This window comes from Theropithecus gelada, chromosome 16 (genome assembly GCF_003255815.1).
Source record: "Theropithecus gelada isolate Dixy chromosome 16, Tgel_1.0, whole genome shotgun sequence".
NCBI lineage: Eukaryota > Metazoa > Chordata > Mammalia > Primates > Cercopithecidae > Theropithecus > Theropithecus gelada.
The window spans coordinates 59,993,384-60,009,490 of NC_037684.1; the positions used below are offsets into that span (position 1 = coordinate 59,993,384).

The 16,107-nt window shown below is 57.4% G+C and overlaps 1 protein-coding gene across 1 annotated transcript; it reads right to left on the reverse strand.

Moving 5' to 3' along the window:
- Window positions 1-253: 253 nt before the first annotated feature.
- On the reverse strand, window positions 254-15,135 carry P2RX5 (purinergic receptor P2X 5). Its single transcript, XM_025363502.1, has 13 exons — window positions 14,578-15,135; window positions 10,657-10,807; window positions 9,969-10,040; window positions 9,615-9,690; window positions 9,437-9,533; window positions 9,088-9,168; window positions 8,647-8,785; window positions 7,945-8,078; window positions 7,342-7,435; window positions 3,115-3,292; window positions 1,372-1,584; window positions 418-495; window positions 254-330 (listed from the first exon to the last, which is right to left on the reverse strand). Exons 1-13 carry the CDS (start codon window positions 14,712-14,714, stop codon window positions 254-256), a joined length of 1,527 nt encoding a protein of 508 aa, XP_025219287.1. The 5' UTR covers window positions 14,715-15,135.
- Window positions 15,136-16,107: the final 972 nt, after the last annotated feature.

Consider the following 16,107-nt stretch of genomic DNA (forward strand, 5'->3'; position numbering starts at 1 on the left):
AGGTTCAGGGACAATCCAAACATTCCACTTCCACTCAGGGCCCTGGCCTGCCCCTTTCCCTGGACTCCAGGGACTCCTCTTCTAGGTCTGAACCCCTCTGACCATCAGACGGCTCCCCTCCTCACTCAACGAAAAGCTTGCAGCAAGATCCCAAAGTGCAGGAGAGATGGCTGCGCCTGGAAGCCCCTGTCTCATGCAGGCACAGACTCCTCTTCCCAGTTCAGAGCTGCGGGTGGTTCCGGCCCCAACGTCTTCAGCGACGCTGCTGGTAGCCAACAGCCCTGGCTACGTCTCCATTGTCTGCAGCTGCTCCAAATTCGCCTGTGCATTCTGCAAATGGCCAGACCTGTGTGTGGGCGGGAGGGGGCGCACAGGGCAGAGAGGACTGTCGGGAGCCGGTGGGTAGGCCAGCCTCACCAGAGGCAGCACCGCTCCACTCCGGGCAGCACTGCAGGCAGGCAGAGCATTCAGAGAGAGCGCGGTCCGCCAGGGCTCCTGCGGAAGCCCAGCATGCATAGATGCTCAGGCAGAAGCCTCTGGAGTTGCCCCCGCAAGGAGCAGCAGCAATTGCAGTGGCAGCTGGAGCGTGGGCCTGTGAGTCCAGAGCCTCCCACAGCCGCAGCGAGGCTCAGCCAAGACAAGCCAGGCAGTCGGGCTTCCCGCTTGCTCAGAATAGGAGCTCAAGTGAGCGCCCAGAAAGTAAGAGTCAACTCAGGGAGCACAGGAGGGCTGCCAGGCTCTGGGCCTACCCCATACAGACCCCCAACCTCCAGCCTCCTTGCCCCACTGCAGCCCCTGCCTCTCTCCTCACTCTTCTCCAGCCCAGTCTATTTCTCTTTTTTTTTTTTTTTTTTTTTGAGACAGAGTCGTGCTCTGTCACCCAGGCTGGGATCTCAGCTCACTGCAAGCTCGGCCTCCCGGGTTCACGCCATTCTCCTGCCTCAGCCTCCCGAGTAGCTGGGACTATAGGCGCCCGCCACCTCGGCCAGCTAGATTTTTGTATTTTTTTAGTAGAGACGGGGTTTCACCGTGTTAGCCAGGATGGTCTTGATCTCCTGACCTTGTGGTCTGCCCATCTCGGCCTCCCAAAGTGCTGGGATTACAGGCTTGAGCCACCGCACGCGGCCCAGCCCAGTCTATTTCTTGCTCCTTCCCTGCCCGGGCCCAGCTCCCAGCTGAACGCTGCCAATTCCTGAACCAGCAAGGAACGAAAGCTGGGCCAGGGGAAAGGCCACCCAGGTCAGTGAGTACCTGGGGTGTGGTTTACAAGAGTCACAGAACCCCAGTCTGACTGAGCAGGAGGTGTCCAGCCCCCAGTGGTAGGGGAAAAAAAGGAAAACAAGGTACAGAAAGGGCCAGGCACCTGCTCACCGCACAGGCACTCTGCACGGCAGACGCAGAGGAGGCCCGAGACAGGCCCCCCACCCAGCCAGACGCCCTCCCCACGCAGGCTGAGCCTCGTCTGCAGAGAAGCCAGCATCCCCAGGAAGCGCGGCCCAAGGACCCCCCTGGCAGCACGGCCAGCACCCTCCCGAGGCCGGGGCAGCCCCAGAATCGCACACAGAAGAGGGGCTGGGGGGTCATCTGAGCACAGAGACGTTTGGCGAAGACAGAGTAACTCAGGAAAACCACATCCTACAGACACTGCTGGGATTCAAATCCCAGCGCTGCCATTCACCAGCTGTGTGACTTGAGCAAATTACTGAGACTTTCTGTGCCTCAGTTTCCTCATTTGTAAAATGGGGAAGATCGGTGTCTACCTCATTCAGTTGCTTAAATGACTTAACAAATACAGAGAGTACAGAGGGGTTCTGGGCAGAGAGTGAGTGCTGTGTAACAGGGCACTGTTATCATCTGAGTGCTGGCATGGCACAGCCCGCACCCCTGGCCAGCCAGGGACTTGGGAGCTAAGGGGGACCTTGGGGGCTAAAGGACCAGCAGCCTCTCCCACAGCCTCACCCTGCGTCTTCCACCCTGCTTCCTCCACCCCGCTTCCTCCACCCTGCGTCCTCCACTCCGCTTCCTCCACCCTGCTTCTTCCACCCCTCGTCCTCCTCCCTGCGTCCTCCTCCCTGCATCCTCCACCCTGCCTCCTCTACCCTGCTTCCTCCAGCAGCACAGTCAGGACTGTGGTTGGGGTTCAGCCTGCGGCCTGGGTCAGGGCACACCCTATAACCCAGGGCTGGGGTTCAGGCCACAGCTGGAGTGCAGCATGGTGAATGACACAGGCAGACCCGACACCCACTGTCCCAGGCTGTGGGGGCGCTGAGGGAGCACTAAGGTGTCTGCCCCAACCCCCATTCTGATCCCCGCTTCTCCAGAAAACCTTCCTCAAAGGCCGAAGCCACAGCCCCTTCCCCTTCCCGCCCACCCACGGTCACCAGCGTCCCTACCCATGCTGTGCTCTGCCACTCTGAACACACACACCCCACCAAACCCAGGGCCCAGGAAACTCCGGAAACAGCCTCTGCACAGAAGAAAATATCTGCTTTCCAGCCGGGCGCAGTGGCTCATGCCTGTAATCCCAGTACTTTGGGAGGCCGAGGCCGGTGGATCATCTGAAGTCAGGAGTTCGAGACCAGCCTGACCAACATGGTGAAACCCCATCTCTACTGAAAATACGAAATTAGCCTGGCGTGGTGGTGCATGTTTCTAAACCCAGCTACTCAGGAGGCGGAGGCAGGAGAATCGCTTGAACCCAGGAGGCGGCAGTTGCAGTGAGCCGAGATGCTGCCATTGCATTCCAGCCTGGGTGACTGAGTGAAACTTGGCCTCCAAAAAAAAAAAAAAAAAAAAAACGCTTTCCTTTCCTTTACTACTCCACCTTCCCTCAGCCCCGGCCCACCAGGATCATCAAGTCCAAGAATCCCAAAACAAAAGTGCTGCAGACACCCATTTGATTCGTAAACCAGCTCTCTCATCTCCCAGATAGAGAAACCAAGGCCCAAGGAGGCCTGGGACTTGTCTGGAGTCAGGCGGAGCCCGTGAACTCCGTCTCCCACCCCGTGGCCCACAGCGCCCTCTCCTCCCACTGCTGCCGAGGCCGAATCCAGTTCTGTAGAGCTGTACTCCGAACACTGCTCCTCCCCGGGCCCTCCAGCCCCTGCCTCCCACCCCGGCCGTCAATATTCACATCAGGGTAAAGGCGCAAAGCCAGGGGGGCGCTCCACAGGGCTGCACTTGGACCGCAGCCTGAAAGCACAACTGACCTTACTTCCTCGTATTTCCTGTCGCGGTAAAACTCTCTCTTTTTGATGAGGTAGATGAGTACCAGGTCGCAGAAGAAAGCCCCCTGCAAAAGAGGGGTGTCTGATTCAGAATCCTACACCTCCGAGAGCACTGCTCATTTGGAGCACCTTGCTGTTCGATCCTGCAACAGCCCCTAAGGGAGGCCTCACTGTCCCCATTTAACAGATGAGGAAACTGGGCTCAGGAAGGGGCACCCTTGTCCGAGACCTCAGAGCCGGTCCGTGGTGGAGCCCAAGCTGGACTGGAGCTTCCCCGGATCCCACAGGCCAGGCGCTCCCTGACCCCGCACCACCCAGACCCCGTCCAATCGTTCCTTCAACACGTTTGCTGGGCACCCAGCAGATGCCAGGGCCTGCACCGAGGTACAGGGAGGATCTGGACAAGAGAGGCTTCCTGGGGACTCTCCCTCTGGTGCTGGAGACAGGCGTGTCGATGACGACCCAGACGGGACTTGACTCAGCCTGGGGAGGGTCCCTATTCAGCCCTTAAGGACTAAAGAGGAGTTGATACAAGACGCAGAGGCGGAAGGACATTCGAGGGGGGAGGAACAAATGCCGCGGGGCCTGTGGAGAAGAGGGAGAGGCACGTCTGGAGGGGCCTGTGGAGAAGAGGGAGAGGCACGTCTGGAGAGGTGGATGGGGACCAGCCTGCTAGGTTTCTTAGAATGTTTCCCAGGCATTGATCCTCATCCTTTAGGTGAGGCGGAGGCACCACAGCCCGAATTTTGGCATTTAGAAAGATCCCTGTGGTAGTGTGAGATGGGCTGGAAGGGTTCTAACCAACAAGGACGCTATGGTGCTGGTCAAAGAAAGATGACGGGTACCAGGTGTAGTGGCTCACGCCTGTAATCCCAGCACTTTGGGAAGCCAAGGCAGGCGCATCACCTGAGGCCAGGAGTTTAAGACCAGCCTGGCCAACATGGTGAAACCCCGTCTCGACTAAAAATACAAAAATTAGCTGGGCGTGGTGGCGGTTGCCTGTAATCCCAACTACTTGGGAGGCTGAGGCAGGAGAATCGCTTGAACTCGGGAGGTGGAGGTTGCAGTGAGCCGAGATTGCACCATCGCACTCCAGCCTGGGCAACAAGAGCGAAACTCCATCTCAAAAAAGACAAAAACAAACAAACAAACAAACCAACAAAAAGGAAGATGATGAGGTGGACGACCCCAGCTCAGCCCCTCGCACCCAAAACGTGCCCTTAGGACCGGAGCGGGTCATGCAATTGCCCCTGTCCTCCAGCAGAGGGCGACTCCACCCACAGCACAGGGCGGGGTTAGGGTCTGAATGACGGGGGAGGGTGGAGGTGGGAAGGGTCAGTGGAGGGACCAGCAAGGAATCCTGGTCCCCGGACCCTGGGTGCTGCACATCCATCCCCCAGATGCCAAAAATGTTGCTTACTAATTCCCTGCTCCCCAGAGACCAACCCCAAACCTAACCTTGACCACTATCTCTTTCTGCACCATTACCTCCAGTTCACAGGTCTGTCCCCAGAGGATGCTCCGACTTAACTCACCAGAAAATGATGACTGGGCTGGGCGCGGTGGCTCACGCCTGTAAGCCCAGCACTGGGAGGCTGAGGTGGGCGGATCACCTGAGGTCAGGAGTTCACCTGAGGTCATGGCCAACATGGTGAAACCCCATCTCTACAAAAATACAAAAATTAGCCAGGCGTGGTGGCGCGTGCCTGTAATCCCAGCTACTCAGAAGACAGAGGCAGAAGAATTGCTTAAGCCTGGGAGGCAGAGGCTGCAGTGAGCCAAGATCGTGCCATTGCACTCCAACCTGGGCAACAGAGCGAGACTCCATCTCAAAGAAAAAGAAAAAGAGAAGCGATGGCTGAAGGTGGGCCTCCCTCTAAGAAAGCAACAGGCGCAAACATCTGGGACCCTCCCAGCGACTGTCTGCAGCTAGGGATCCATGTGGGGCTCACTTTTCTTGACCCCCTCCCAGGAGCGTGGTCTCTTTTGAGTCCTGGTGCAGGACACAATTTTCCCGGCCTCAACAAAAGTCACCCTGGGTCCCGATGGACTCCTCCAGTGGGGCTGTCTTGCATGCACGGGCAGAGGAACGAGGGAAGAGGCTGCCGGAAACCTGGGAAAGGGACCTGCTGGGATAGCCACCAGCCACCCACTGACCATTCCCATGGCTTTCAAAAACTCCAGAAGACCAAAGCGCAGCGCAGACTCGGGACGCCGTTCCCTGCCCTCAGGACTGGACGCCGTTCCCTGCCCTCAGGACTGGACGCCGTTCCCTGCGCTCAGGACCAAGGGGCAGCGCAGACTCGGGACGCCGTTCCCTGCGCTCAGGACCAAGGGGCAGCGCAGACTCGGGACACTGTTCCCTGCGCTCAGGACCAAGGGGCAGCGCAGACTCAGGACGCCTTTCCCTGCCCTCAGTGCCTGCGCCTCCTCCCCTGCAAGCCCCTCTCGGCCCCACTGAAGGGCCACCTCCAAGGAAGAGTCACAGGGCCGTCTTCCCTGCCTCTCAGCCTTTCATTCGGGTGGTTCTCAGCCAGCTGCTATTCTGCCCCATCACAACTGCAGGGGAGGGTGCCCCTGACATTTACTGGGCAGAAACCGAGAACGCTCTTAAACATCCTACAACGGGCCAGGCGCGGTGGCTCACGCCTGTAATCCTAGCACTTTGGGAGGCCAATGCCGGAGGATTGCCTGAGCCCAGGGGTTCAAGATCAGCCTGGCCAACATAGTGAGACCCCATTTCTACAAAAAATTTAAAAATTAGCCATGCGTGGTGGTGCACCTGCAGCCCTGGCTACTGGGGAGGCTGAGGCGGGAGGATCGCTTGAGCCCAGGAATTCAAGACTGCAGTGAGCCATGATCATGCCACTGCACTCCAGCCAGGGTAACAGAGTGCCTGGGTAACCCTGTCTCTGAAATCAACATCCTCAGGGTCTGGGGAAATACATATTATCAGACTGGAAAAGTGTGAAATATGAAATAGAAAACAAAACAAACACATCCTACAACATCCAGGACAGCCCTCTGTGCATTGTAGAATGTTTAAAGGCACGTCAGAGGATGTGTGTAAGACCACAGCAAAGAATTATCCGACCCAAAAAGCCAACAGCACTCAGGCTAAGAAACTGTCTGCAGCCTAATCCTGCCTTTTTTTTTTTTTTTGAGACGGAGTTTTGCTCTTGTTGTCCAAGCTGGAGTGCAGTGGTGCAATCTGGGCTGACCGCAACCTCTACCTCCCGGGTTCAAGCGATTCTCCTGCCTCAGCCTCCTGATTAGCTGGGATTAAAGGCGCCTGTCACCACACCTGGCTAATTTTTGTATTTTTAGTAGAAACGGGGTTTCTCCATGTTGGTCAGGCCGGTCTTGAACTCCCAACCTCAGGTGATCCGCCCGCCTCAGCCTCCCAAAGTGTTGGGATTACAGGTGTGAGCCACTGCGCCCGGCCTAATCCTGCCCTCTTTTAGCAGAAGTAGAGATGGAGACTTTAGAAGTTCAGGGACTCACCTGGGATCCCAGGAATATCCCAGCCATGCCTTGTCTGGGGACTGACTCAAACCCACCCACAGCTGCAGAGCTGCCGGTGTATGCCTCCCTGGCTCTGGAAAGAGACTTGGGCTGTCACTGCTACCTGGGGACAGCTGGCAGAGCGCGAAATCCCAGAAAGCCCTCTTTTCCCACGCCCATTCTGATCTTGCCAGCTCTGGTTCTTTCTGGGGGCACTGGGACATGTTCCTCCTGAAGTGCAGCTGCCAGGGGAGAGGGTGGGAAGCGGGTAGGGAGGGGAGGTACTCACAGCGCCCATGAGTGCCACCCCAGAGCCCACGTTGATGATGGTGGGGATGATACTGAACTTCCCTGCCTGGAAGACAGAGACAAGGCGAGTGAGAGAGGCAGGTTGGACAGTGGGGCCTCCAGGGACCCTCCCAACGTACCCCGCCCCCTCGCCCCCTCCTGCCCAGCCTCAGAACAGAGGGGCCCCCAGGGACCTTCCCAACATCCCCTGCCCCCCACCCAGCCTCAGAACAGGAGAATGCACAGCGGGGCCCCCAGGGACCCTCCCAACATCCCCCGCCCCTCCACCACCCAGCCTCAGAACAGGAGAGGGCACACACACCTTGCCGTTCACCATCACATCGAAGCGGATCCCGTAGGCTTTCATCAGGGTGCGGAACTCCACCCCGGCCGCGTCTCGGTAATATCTGGCAAATCTGAGGGAGGCAGGAGCCCGGGGAGGCCTCAGCCTGCCTGGCCTTCCCTCTTTTGGCAGCACCGATGTGGCCGCTCTGGGGACTTAGAAGGACTCCCGGGACCCTGACTCTGAGCAGCCCCAGGAGCGGCTTGCAGACCCTCTCACTGAGCCAAAAACAGAGACACATGCAACTCTTTGAAATCCCTGCCAAACATTCCCTGAGGGGCAAGGGCCTCCCCGCCCACTCTGAGCAAGCCCCGGGTCGCCGAGGCGCGGATGGAACGGATGCAGCAGAGGCAGTAAGACTTGGCTTCACCAAGAGAACAGGCAAAAGGGTGCTCTCCTCTCCCGGGGCACCCCCAGCTTTGGTCGCTGGCCGCTCTGCTGGGGCCCACACCTCTCCTCGGCCATCTATCCCTGCACCTCCCGCTCTGACGCCCACCCCCAGGAAGGGGTCTCATGGTGCCGGCACCCAGAGAAGTGCCACTGATCATGGCCAGGTCACAAGGGGGCACAGGCAGCGGTTACCTGAAGTTGTACCCAGAGGAGGCAGAGTTTGAAAGCTTATTGTCCAGACGGCTAAAAGAATAGTGAGGGTGGCACTCAGAGGCAGCCTTGTCGAGATCACAGTTCCATTCGATATTAATTCCTATCACACCACCCTTGATAAAAGAGAGACGACGGTCAGCACACAGAGCTTTCCGGAGACCGACAGCATCCCAGGCCAGCCCTTCACCGGCACTGGACAATAGGAGGAGGTGCTCAGGCACGAGGTCAGCCCCTCGAGACCACCCTTCAGGAGGCTTAGTCCCCCCATGGAGCGGCTGAGAACACTGCATCGCCCCAGCCCCAGGGCTGCCTCCCTCATTCTTCAGGGAGAAGGGAGCCACCCAGGGTGGGCATCTCCTCTGGACAGGCACTTCACACTCCAGCCAGGGTGTGCCAAAGGGGGTCCTTCTGCCTCACCTTCAGCTGGTGCCTCAAGGACTCAGAACTGCACAGCAGGTGCCAGGGCTGTCTCTCACTGAGTGCCCGTGGTCTGAGTGCTGTGACAGCCTGCCTGTGTGCCACAGCCAATTCTGAAAACAATAAGTCCCTGGGGGCAGGTGACTTTGCAGAGCCACCCTCGCCCCAGGAGTCCCGTCCACACGCCCACACCCTCTTCCTCGGAGAGTCAGTCCCAGCGCCCCCAGGCCCTCAGGGAGGGCTCCCTTTGTGCATCCCACCCACCTCCAGGGCTATATCCTGGAAGTCGCTCCCAGCCCAGCGGATCACGGATCCCAGTCGGAAGATGGGGCAGTAGTGGTTCTTGGGGCCAAAGTGGCAGGATTTCAGGAAAGATCTGTCCTTGACGTCCATCACATTGCTCCTGGGTGGAGGCCACAGGCAGCCGAGAAATGAGGTAAGACTTGATGTTCCCGGGCCTGGCCACGAGTCACTCTGTCCCTCACCAACCTGAGTCCTGACACCTCCCTGCAGCAGCACCCTACTTAACAGCAGGGCGAAGGGGTGCCCCAGTGTCACCCACCGTTTATTCACATGCAGACATCACACACACACACACACGCACACACACACACATACACCCCAGGCACAGACCCAGGGAGGGCCAGCCTAGGCCCCTCGTGGACTAAGGCCCACCCCTGGCCCCCAGTAGCCAAGCCCACATACTTGGAGAAGTTGAATTTGGGAAAACGGATGTGGTTCTTTATGAAAATGGTGAAGTCTTCGGCCTCCTTCAGGACTGGCTCCCTGAAAACCAACCCAGAACAGCCTGTCCAGGAGGCCCCACCCCTGTGCCCCTTCCCCAGGCCTAGGCCAGTGTGAGGCCTGTTCCTTGGGTCCCCTGGAGCCTCTGCCAAGAACAGTTAATTTGCTCATGCTGGGGAGGTCGTTGGGCCTTGTTGGGACAGCCTGACTTCTCCCTCAGCATGAGGCTCCCAGAGTGCACACCCTCAGGCTGGGACCCAGTGCCCGGGGCCGGGAAACCCCTCAGGGTCCTGAGGCTGCAGCCACTCACACCGGCCTGGGGCTTGTCTCCACTGGGCACCAGGCAAAGATCTCACAGGTGCCTCTGGCCGAGTTCTCTTTCAGCAGGCAGCGGCCAGTCTTCACTCCTGCAGGGGTGGGACAGGATCAATGCCAGGAGCCTCCCACTCCAAGTCCTCCTTCAGCCCCTGGCCGCTCCAGGCCCTCACCATTTCCAGCTGCAACCGCCTCCCCAGGGTGGCAGTCACTGTCCTTGGAGCACATGCCATCAGGAATGCCTTCATTCTGCCGGGAGAGAAGGAGCACCTGGATGTGGGGGGGATCCCCCCAGCTCAGATCCGAGTCCCACTCTGGGAGTTAGAATAGGGGTTCTTCTCTGACCTGGGCCACACACACTTTGAGAACCTGCTTCCTCCCCATACAATTCAGGAGCCACACACGGGCACACTCAACCTCCCGAGACCCTCGGAGTGGACAGACACCCTTGCTTCAGAAGACAGTAGACCCCAACCACGGCCGGTGGCTCTCCCACCCCCACGCCCAGGCCCCTCGCCGCGTCAAACCTCAGCACAGACGTTCTGCCGCTGGTTGGGGGTCACAATCAGGTTGGTGACCACAAAAAAGACGTTCTCTCCCTAAGGAACCAGAGAGGCACTAAGGAACCTCCTCCCGCCCTCTTAAGGTCCACCCCTGCCTTCCCGGCATTACTTGGAAGAGGGTGGTCCCTCTGCCTGGGTACTGGGCATAATGGGGCCACAAAATCGGTGGACTCTGCCCACCTGTTCATGGAGCCCACAGTCCCCGAGTAGATGCCTATTGATATATCTCCTCCAGACTCACAAACCCCCACTGCCCCAGGATCCGGAAGAAGCGGGGGCAGGGCTCAGGCTGCCCTGGTCCTGGCCAACTGTGAACAGGCTGGAGAGCTATTCCCAGAGGCAGTGACTTAGAAGGGGGGTTCTCTGTGCCAGCCCACCTGACTCACAGGGACCTGAAAGTCCTCTGGATCCCATTTGTTCTCAACAGACTCAGAGAGAATAGAGCAGTCGCCCGCGGCGCAGTCCAAGAGGGGTTTGGCTTGGGAGGTAGGATCTGGACAGGGTCGCTCTCTGCAAGCCCCGGCAGCTGTCTTGGGCCAAGGGAGATGATGGGTGGGGGTCCCTGGGTATCCAAGAAGCTTGCGGTGTGTGACCCACCCGAACCAGGCAGGCCCTGCCAGCCCTCGCCACAGTGCTAGGTGGGGACTCAGACCTGGGCCGGAATGACGTAGTCGGCGACATCCCAGATCCGTTCCCCGAGATCCGAGGTGTTGGTGAAGGCCACGCCCTTGACTTTGGTGATGACAGCACTCTGCAGGGAGGTGTCGATGTCTTGGTAACCCTTCTTTACTAGGAACACCCACCTGTGGGAAGGGGGCCGGTTTGGAAGCATCAGCCACACTGCTGCCTTCAGGGAGCTCTCCCAGGCCTGGGGTCGGGTACGAGTCACAGCAACTCTTACTTGAGGTGGGGCCGGCTCAGAGCTCCACCTGTCCCACCAGCTCCTGGGCAGGGGCCAGCTCCCACTGCTGACTAAAACGCAGTCCTGCAAGCAGCAGAGGCGACAAGCAACCCCACAGATGGGGGCTCTAAAGAGGCAAAGACCACAGTCCGCTCAGAGGCCCCAAGTGGACAAGCCTGGGCTGAAACCAGCTCAACCACATACCGGTTTGGTGACCCCAGGCAAGCCAGTTTCCAACATAACAGGGGGTGACAGTGCCTCCCTCTGGGGTTGTGATGATGGTTAGATGAAATGGTGCCTAACCTGAAACCAATCACGATGAGACCTCAAACAAACCCAGACTGAGGGGCACTCTACAAAATAAGAGTACAGGCCAGGCACGGTGGCTCACGCCTGTACTCCCAGCACTTTGGGAGACCAAGGAAGGAGGATCGCTTGATCCCAGGAGTTTGAGACCAGCCTGGGCAACATAGTGAGACTCCATCTCTATGAAAAATAAAAAAGTAATCTAGGCATGGTGGTACCAGCCTGTTATCCCAGCTACTTGGGAGGCTGAGGCGGGAGGTTCCTTTGAGCCTGGGAGGTCAAGGCTGCAGTGAGCCGTGATTGTGCCACTGCACTCCAGCCCGGGTGACAGAGTGAGACCCAGCCTCAAAAACAACAAAATAATGAAATAAGAGTACAAATCCCATACTTTTTGACACCAAAAACACACGCAATAAAAGAAAAAGTAGGTAAGTTGGACTTCATAAAAATTTCAAACTTTCATGCATCAAAAAACACACTCAAGAAAATGAAAAGGCAACCCACAGAATATGAGAGAACACATCTGAAATAATGCATCTGGTAAGGGTTTAGTATCCAGAAGATATTTTAAAACTCTTATAATTTCACAATAAAAAGGCAAACAATCCAATTGAAAAATGAGCAAAGGATTTGAATAGACATTTCTCAAAAAAAAAAAAAAAGATACACAAATGCCCAATTAAGCATATGAAAAGATGCTGAACACCATTGGTCATTAGAGAAATGCAGATCAAAACCACGATAAAACACCACTTCACTTCCACTAGGATGCCTGTCATTTTTTAAAAACCCTACAGATAACAGGTGTTGATAAGGTTGTGAAGAAATTAGAACCCCCATATATCACTGATAGGGATGTAAAATGAGGTAGCTATCGTAGAAAACAGTTTAGCAGTTCCTCAAAAGGTTAAGGATCGAGTTACCACATGAGCCAGAAAATTCCCAAGAGATTGAGAACACAGGCTGGGCGCAGTGGCTCACGCCTGTCATCCCAGCACTTTGGGAGGCTTAGGTGGGTGGATCACCTGAGGTCAGGAGTTTGAGACCAGCCTGACCAACATGGTGAAATTCCGTGTCTACTAAAAAAATACAAAACTTAGCCAGGCATGGCTGTAATGTGGCACATGCCTGTAATCCCAGTTAATCCGGAAGCTGAGCCCGGGACGCGGAGGTTACAGTGAGCCGAGATCACGCCGTTGCACTCCAGTCTGGGCAACAAGAGCAAAATTCCATCTCAAAATAATAATAATAATAATAATAATTTAAAAATTGAAAACATGTCCACACAAAAAACTTGTACATGAATGTTCTTAGAAGCATGCTTTTTTTTTTTTTTTTTTTTTTGAGACAGCATCTCGCTCTGCCACCCAGGCTGTAGTGCACTGGCGTAAGTAGCTGAGATTACAGGCGCTTGCTACCACATCCAGCTAATTTTTGAATTTTTAGTAGAGACGGGGTTTTACCACGTTGGTCAGGCTAGTCTTGAACTCCTGACCTCAAGTGATCCACCCACCACAGACTCTCAAAGGGTTGGGGTTACAGGGATAAGCCACCACACCCAGTGGTGTGAAAACCACGCAAATGTCCATTAACTAATGAACGCATGACCACAATGTGGCAGCCCCACACAGCGGCATAGTATTCAGCCACAAAAAGAAATGGAGAGCTGATAGATGCCACAACATGGGTGAGCCTTGAAAACATCACACTAAGTGAAAGAAGCAAGAAAAAAAAAAAAGGCCACATACTATACAATTTCATTTATACAAAATATCCAGAATAGGCAAATCGATAGAGACAGACTCTCCTGCGTCAGCCTCCGGAGTAGCTGGGATTACAGGCGCCACTCCCACACCCAACTAATTTTTTTGTATTTCTAGTAGAGACAGGTTTCTTCACGTTGGCCAGGCTGGTCTCAAACTCCTGACCTCAGGTGATCCACATGCCTCAGCTTCCCAAAGGGCTGGGATTACAGGCGTGAGCCACAGCGCCCGGCTGCCAATTTCCTAATTTTCATATTTGTACATAGTTAAATAATTCCTGCTTTCCCTGCCATGAGGACACAGTGAGAGGGTGGCCATCTGCAAGCCAAGGAGCCCCCCTGAGACCCCAGAGCCCCTCTGAGACCCAGACCGTGCTACCACCCTCATCTCAGATTTCCACACCCAGGACTGCGAGAATTAAGTTTCTGTTGTTTAAGCCAAAGCAACTCCATTTATTCATTCACGCGTTCCTTTCACATCTATTCCCTAAGCAGTTAAGTGCTGCTGGGCCCTACCCTCAGGGCATTCCCGGACTGACGGCGACTTTAGGCAAAGGATCTCCCAAATAAGCCTAATAATTACACTGCGGGAACAGGAGGAAGGGAGAGGGAGTTACCGGAGAGCCCAGATCTGCGGGCTGAGTGGATGCTAAGGCAGTGGAAGGCGACAGGCAGGCCTGGCTGAGAAACAGCCCAGCGCCTAGGAGGCGGCTCAGGTGGGAGGCGGCCAGGGGCCTGGGAATGCAGCTCAGGGAATGTGACTGCTGGACCTCCAGGGGAGAGCCAGGCGTCAGGGCTGCGCTCCCGGGAGGAAGCAGGAGGGACTCCACACAGCACTTACTGAATGAATGGGACGAGGTGCATCCCCATTGTCGCGCGCTGCTGCCCCCCTCCACCTGCTCACTGCCCACCCCCACCGGGGGCAGGGCTCTGAAGGCACCTGGCAGAGCAGACTTCACAAGTTGCCCCTTTGGCTCTGTGGCGCCAGCTCCTGTCATGTGGCATGAGGATGGGGGAAGGGGACGGCCGAGCTGGGTCCAGAGAGAGAGGCCTCTGGACAGGACCCCCAGCTGGACACCAGTGAGGCTGGCGCGGGTGGGGCAGCTTGACCGGAAGGGAGCTGAGGAACATGCCGGGCTGATGAGTTGCTCCAGCCCTGAGTAGGCAGTGACACCCTGTGATTATAAATAACCTGCCGGCGCCTGGGTCAGCTGCCAGGCCAAGGCCCGGGGAGGCTCCTGGGGCGACAGCTGCCACCCAGCCCCCTGGCATCCCTGCCCCCTTCCCATGGCCCTAACACGTGGGGACCCGACTCTGGGAGAAGCAGCTGCATGGAAAGCCTGATAAATCAAGGAACCGAGAAGGCCCCTGCCCACCTCTCATCACCTCTGGCGCCAGTGGGGGAGTGGAGAGCTCCCTGTCTACACCCTACTCCTACACCCAAGGACCCAAAGAGGACCCCCACCCCAAGCAGGCTCACAGACCCCCAGCTACTGGGCAAACCATGTGCACGCCCGGGAATTGCAGGACCCTGGAGAAGGACGCTGCTGCTGGCACCCGCCCTGCCCCTCCCCCGCCTTCCCGAAAGTCCGCGGAGAACTCACACGACCAGGTACGCCAGGATGGAGGCCTGCAGCAAGCGGTACAGCAGGCCCACCTTCTTGTTCTTGGCGATGACATACTTCTCGGTCTTGTAGTCGAACAGCGACAGGCAGAGCCCCTTGCAGCCCGCCTGCCCCATGGCGCGCTCTCAGCCGGGCCTGCAGACCGCCCGGCCCACGTGCCCTCATGGGGAGCCCTCGGTCCCTCGGTCCCTGGGCGCCCGGCGCCCGTCTCGGCCCGTCTGCGCCCGCCCAGCTGCAGCCCGGGGTGTCCCGCAGAGCTGAGGAGCGCGGGGGACGGGTCGGGCCGGCCTTTTATTGGCGCGGGGGAGAAAGCCTCGGCTGGGGGCTGGGCGGCGGCGAGCACCGGAGCCTCGGACCGCGACCTTGCCACCTCCTCCTCCTCTTCCTCCTCTTCCTCTTCCTCCTCCTCCTCCTCCCTCCCGCCCCCGACACAGTGACACACCTGCCACCTCCTCCCCAGCCACCGGCCTGGGAGCGCAGCCTGGGATGCGCAGGAGAGCGCTGCGCTCTTGCCCAGCTGAAAGCAGCGATCGCGGAGGAGAGGAAGTGAAAGGGGGAAGGGCTCCTCTTTATTTCATTTTAAATTAATTAATTAATTTATTTATTTATTTTTGAGACGGAGCCTCGCTATGTCGCGGAGGCTGGAGTGCAGTGGTGCGATCTCAGCTCACCGCTCCCTCCGCCTCCCGGGTTCAAGCGATTCTCCTGCCTCAGCCTCGCGAATAGCTGGGACTACAGGCGTGATTATTTTTGTATTTTTAGTAGAGACGGGGTTTCACCGTGTTGGCCAGGCTGGTCTCGAACTCCTGACCTCAGGTGTTCCACCCACCTCGACCTCCCAAAGTGCTGGGATTACGGGCCAGAGCCACCGCGCACGGCCGGGAAGGGCTCCTTTTAAAACAAAATCCCCCTTTCTCTCTTCCCAAGGAAATCCCAAAGGGTTCTCCCTATTGAATAGATGGGAAACTGAGGCCAGGAGAGGACGGAAGGGGACACAACAGGTTTCTTGATTCACCTGGCGCCCGGTCTCCTGCCCGGGAGATACTTTCTTGCTCTGTGGGGGGGGGGGGGGGGGGGGGGGGGGGCCGCCCCCCCCCCCCGCCCCTACAGGCTGGAAGAGACAAGACTTGTCCCACCCGAGGCTACCTGTGTCTGCTGGGACTAATGCGCCTTTCCACTGCGGCAGCTGCTGCAGGTTTAGAAGCCCACACTCCGGCGGAGTCGGTGGTCAGGCAGGTCCCGAGGGCCGGCAGCATGAGGGTGGGGGTGGAGGGCGTATGGGGTGGGGGCGGGGTGACACAGGCAGCCCACCCTGGCATCTTAAAAATATGCCTGGAGAGTGCGCATGTACCAACTGCTTGGAATGGTTCCCAACGTGCAAGAAACAGAGCTGATCCACGCAGCTGTGACTGCAGCCCTCCCAGTATGTGGAATTCAACAGGAGTGGGAGTGGGATGAGGGAGGGCCTCCTGGGGGGGCAGGTTTAGAAGAACTCCTGACAGCCATAGA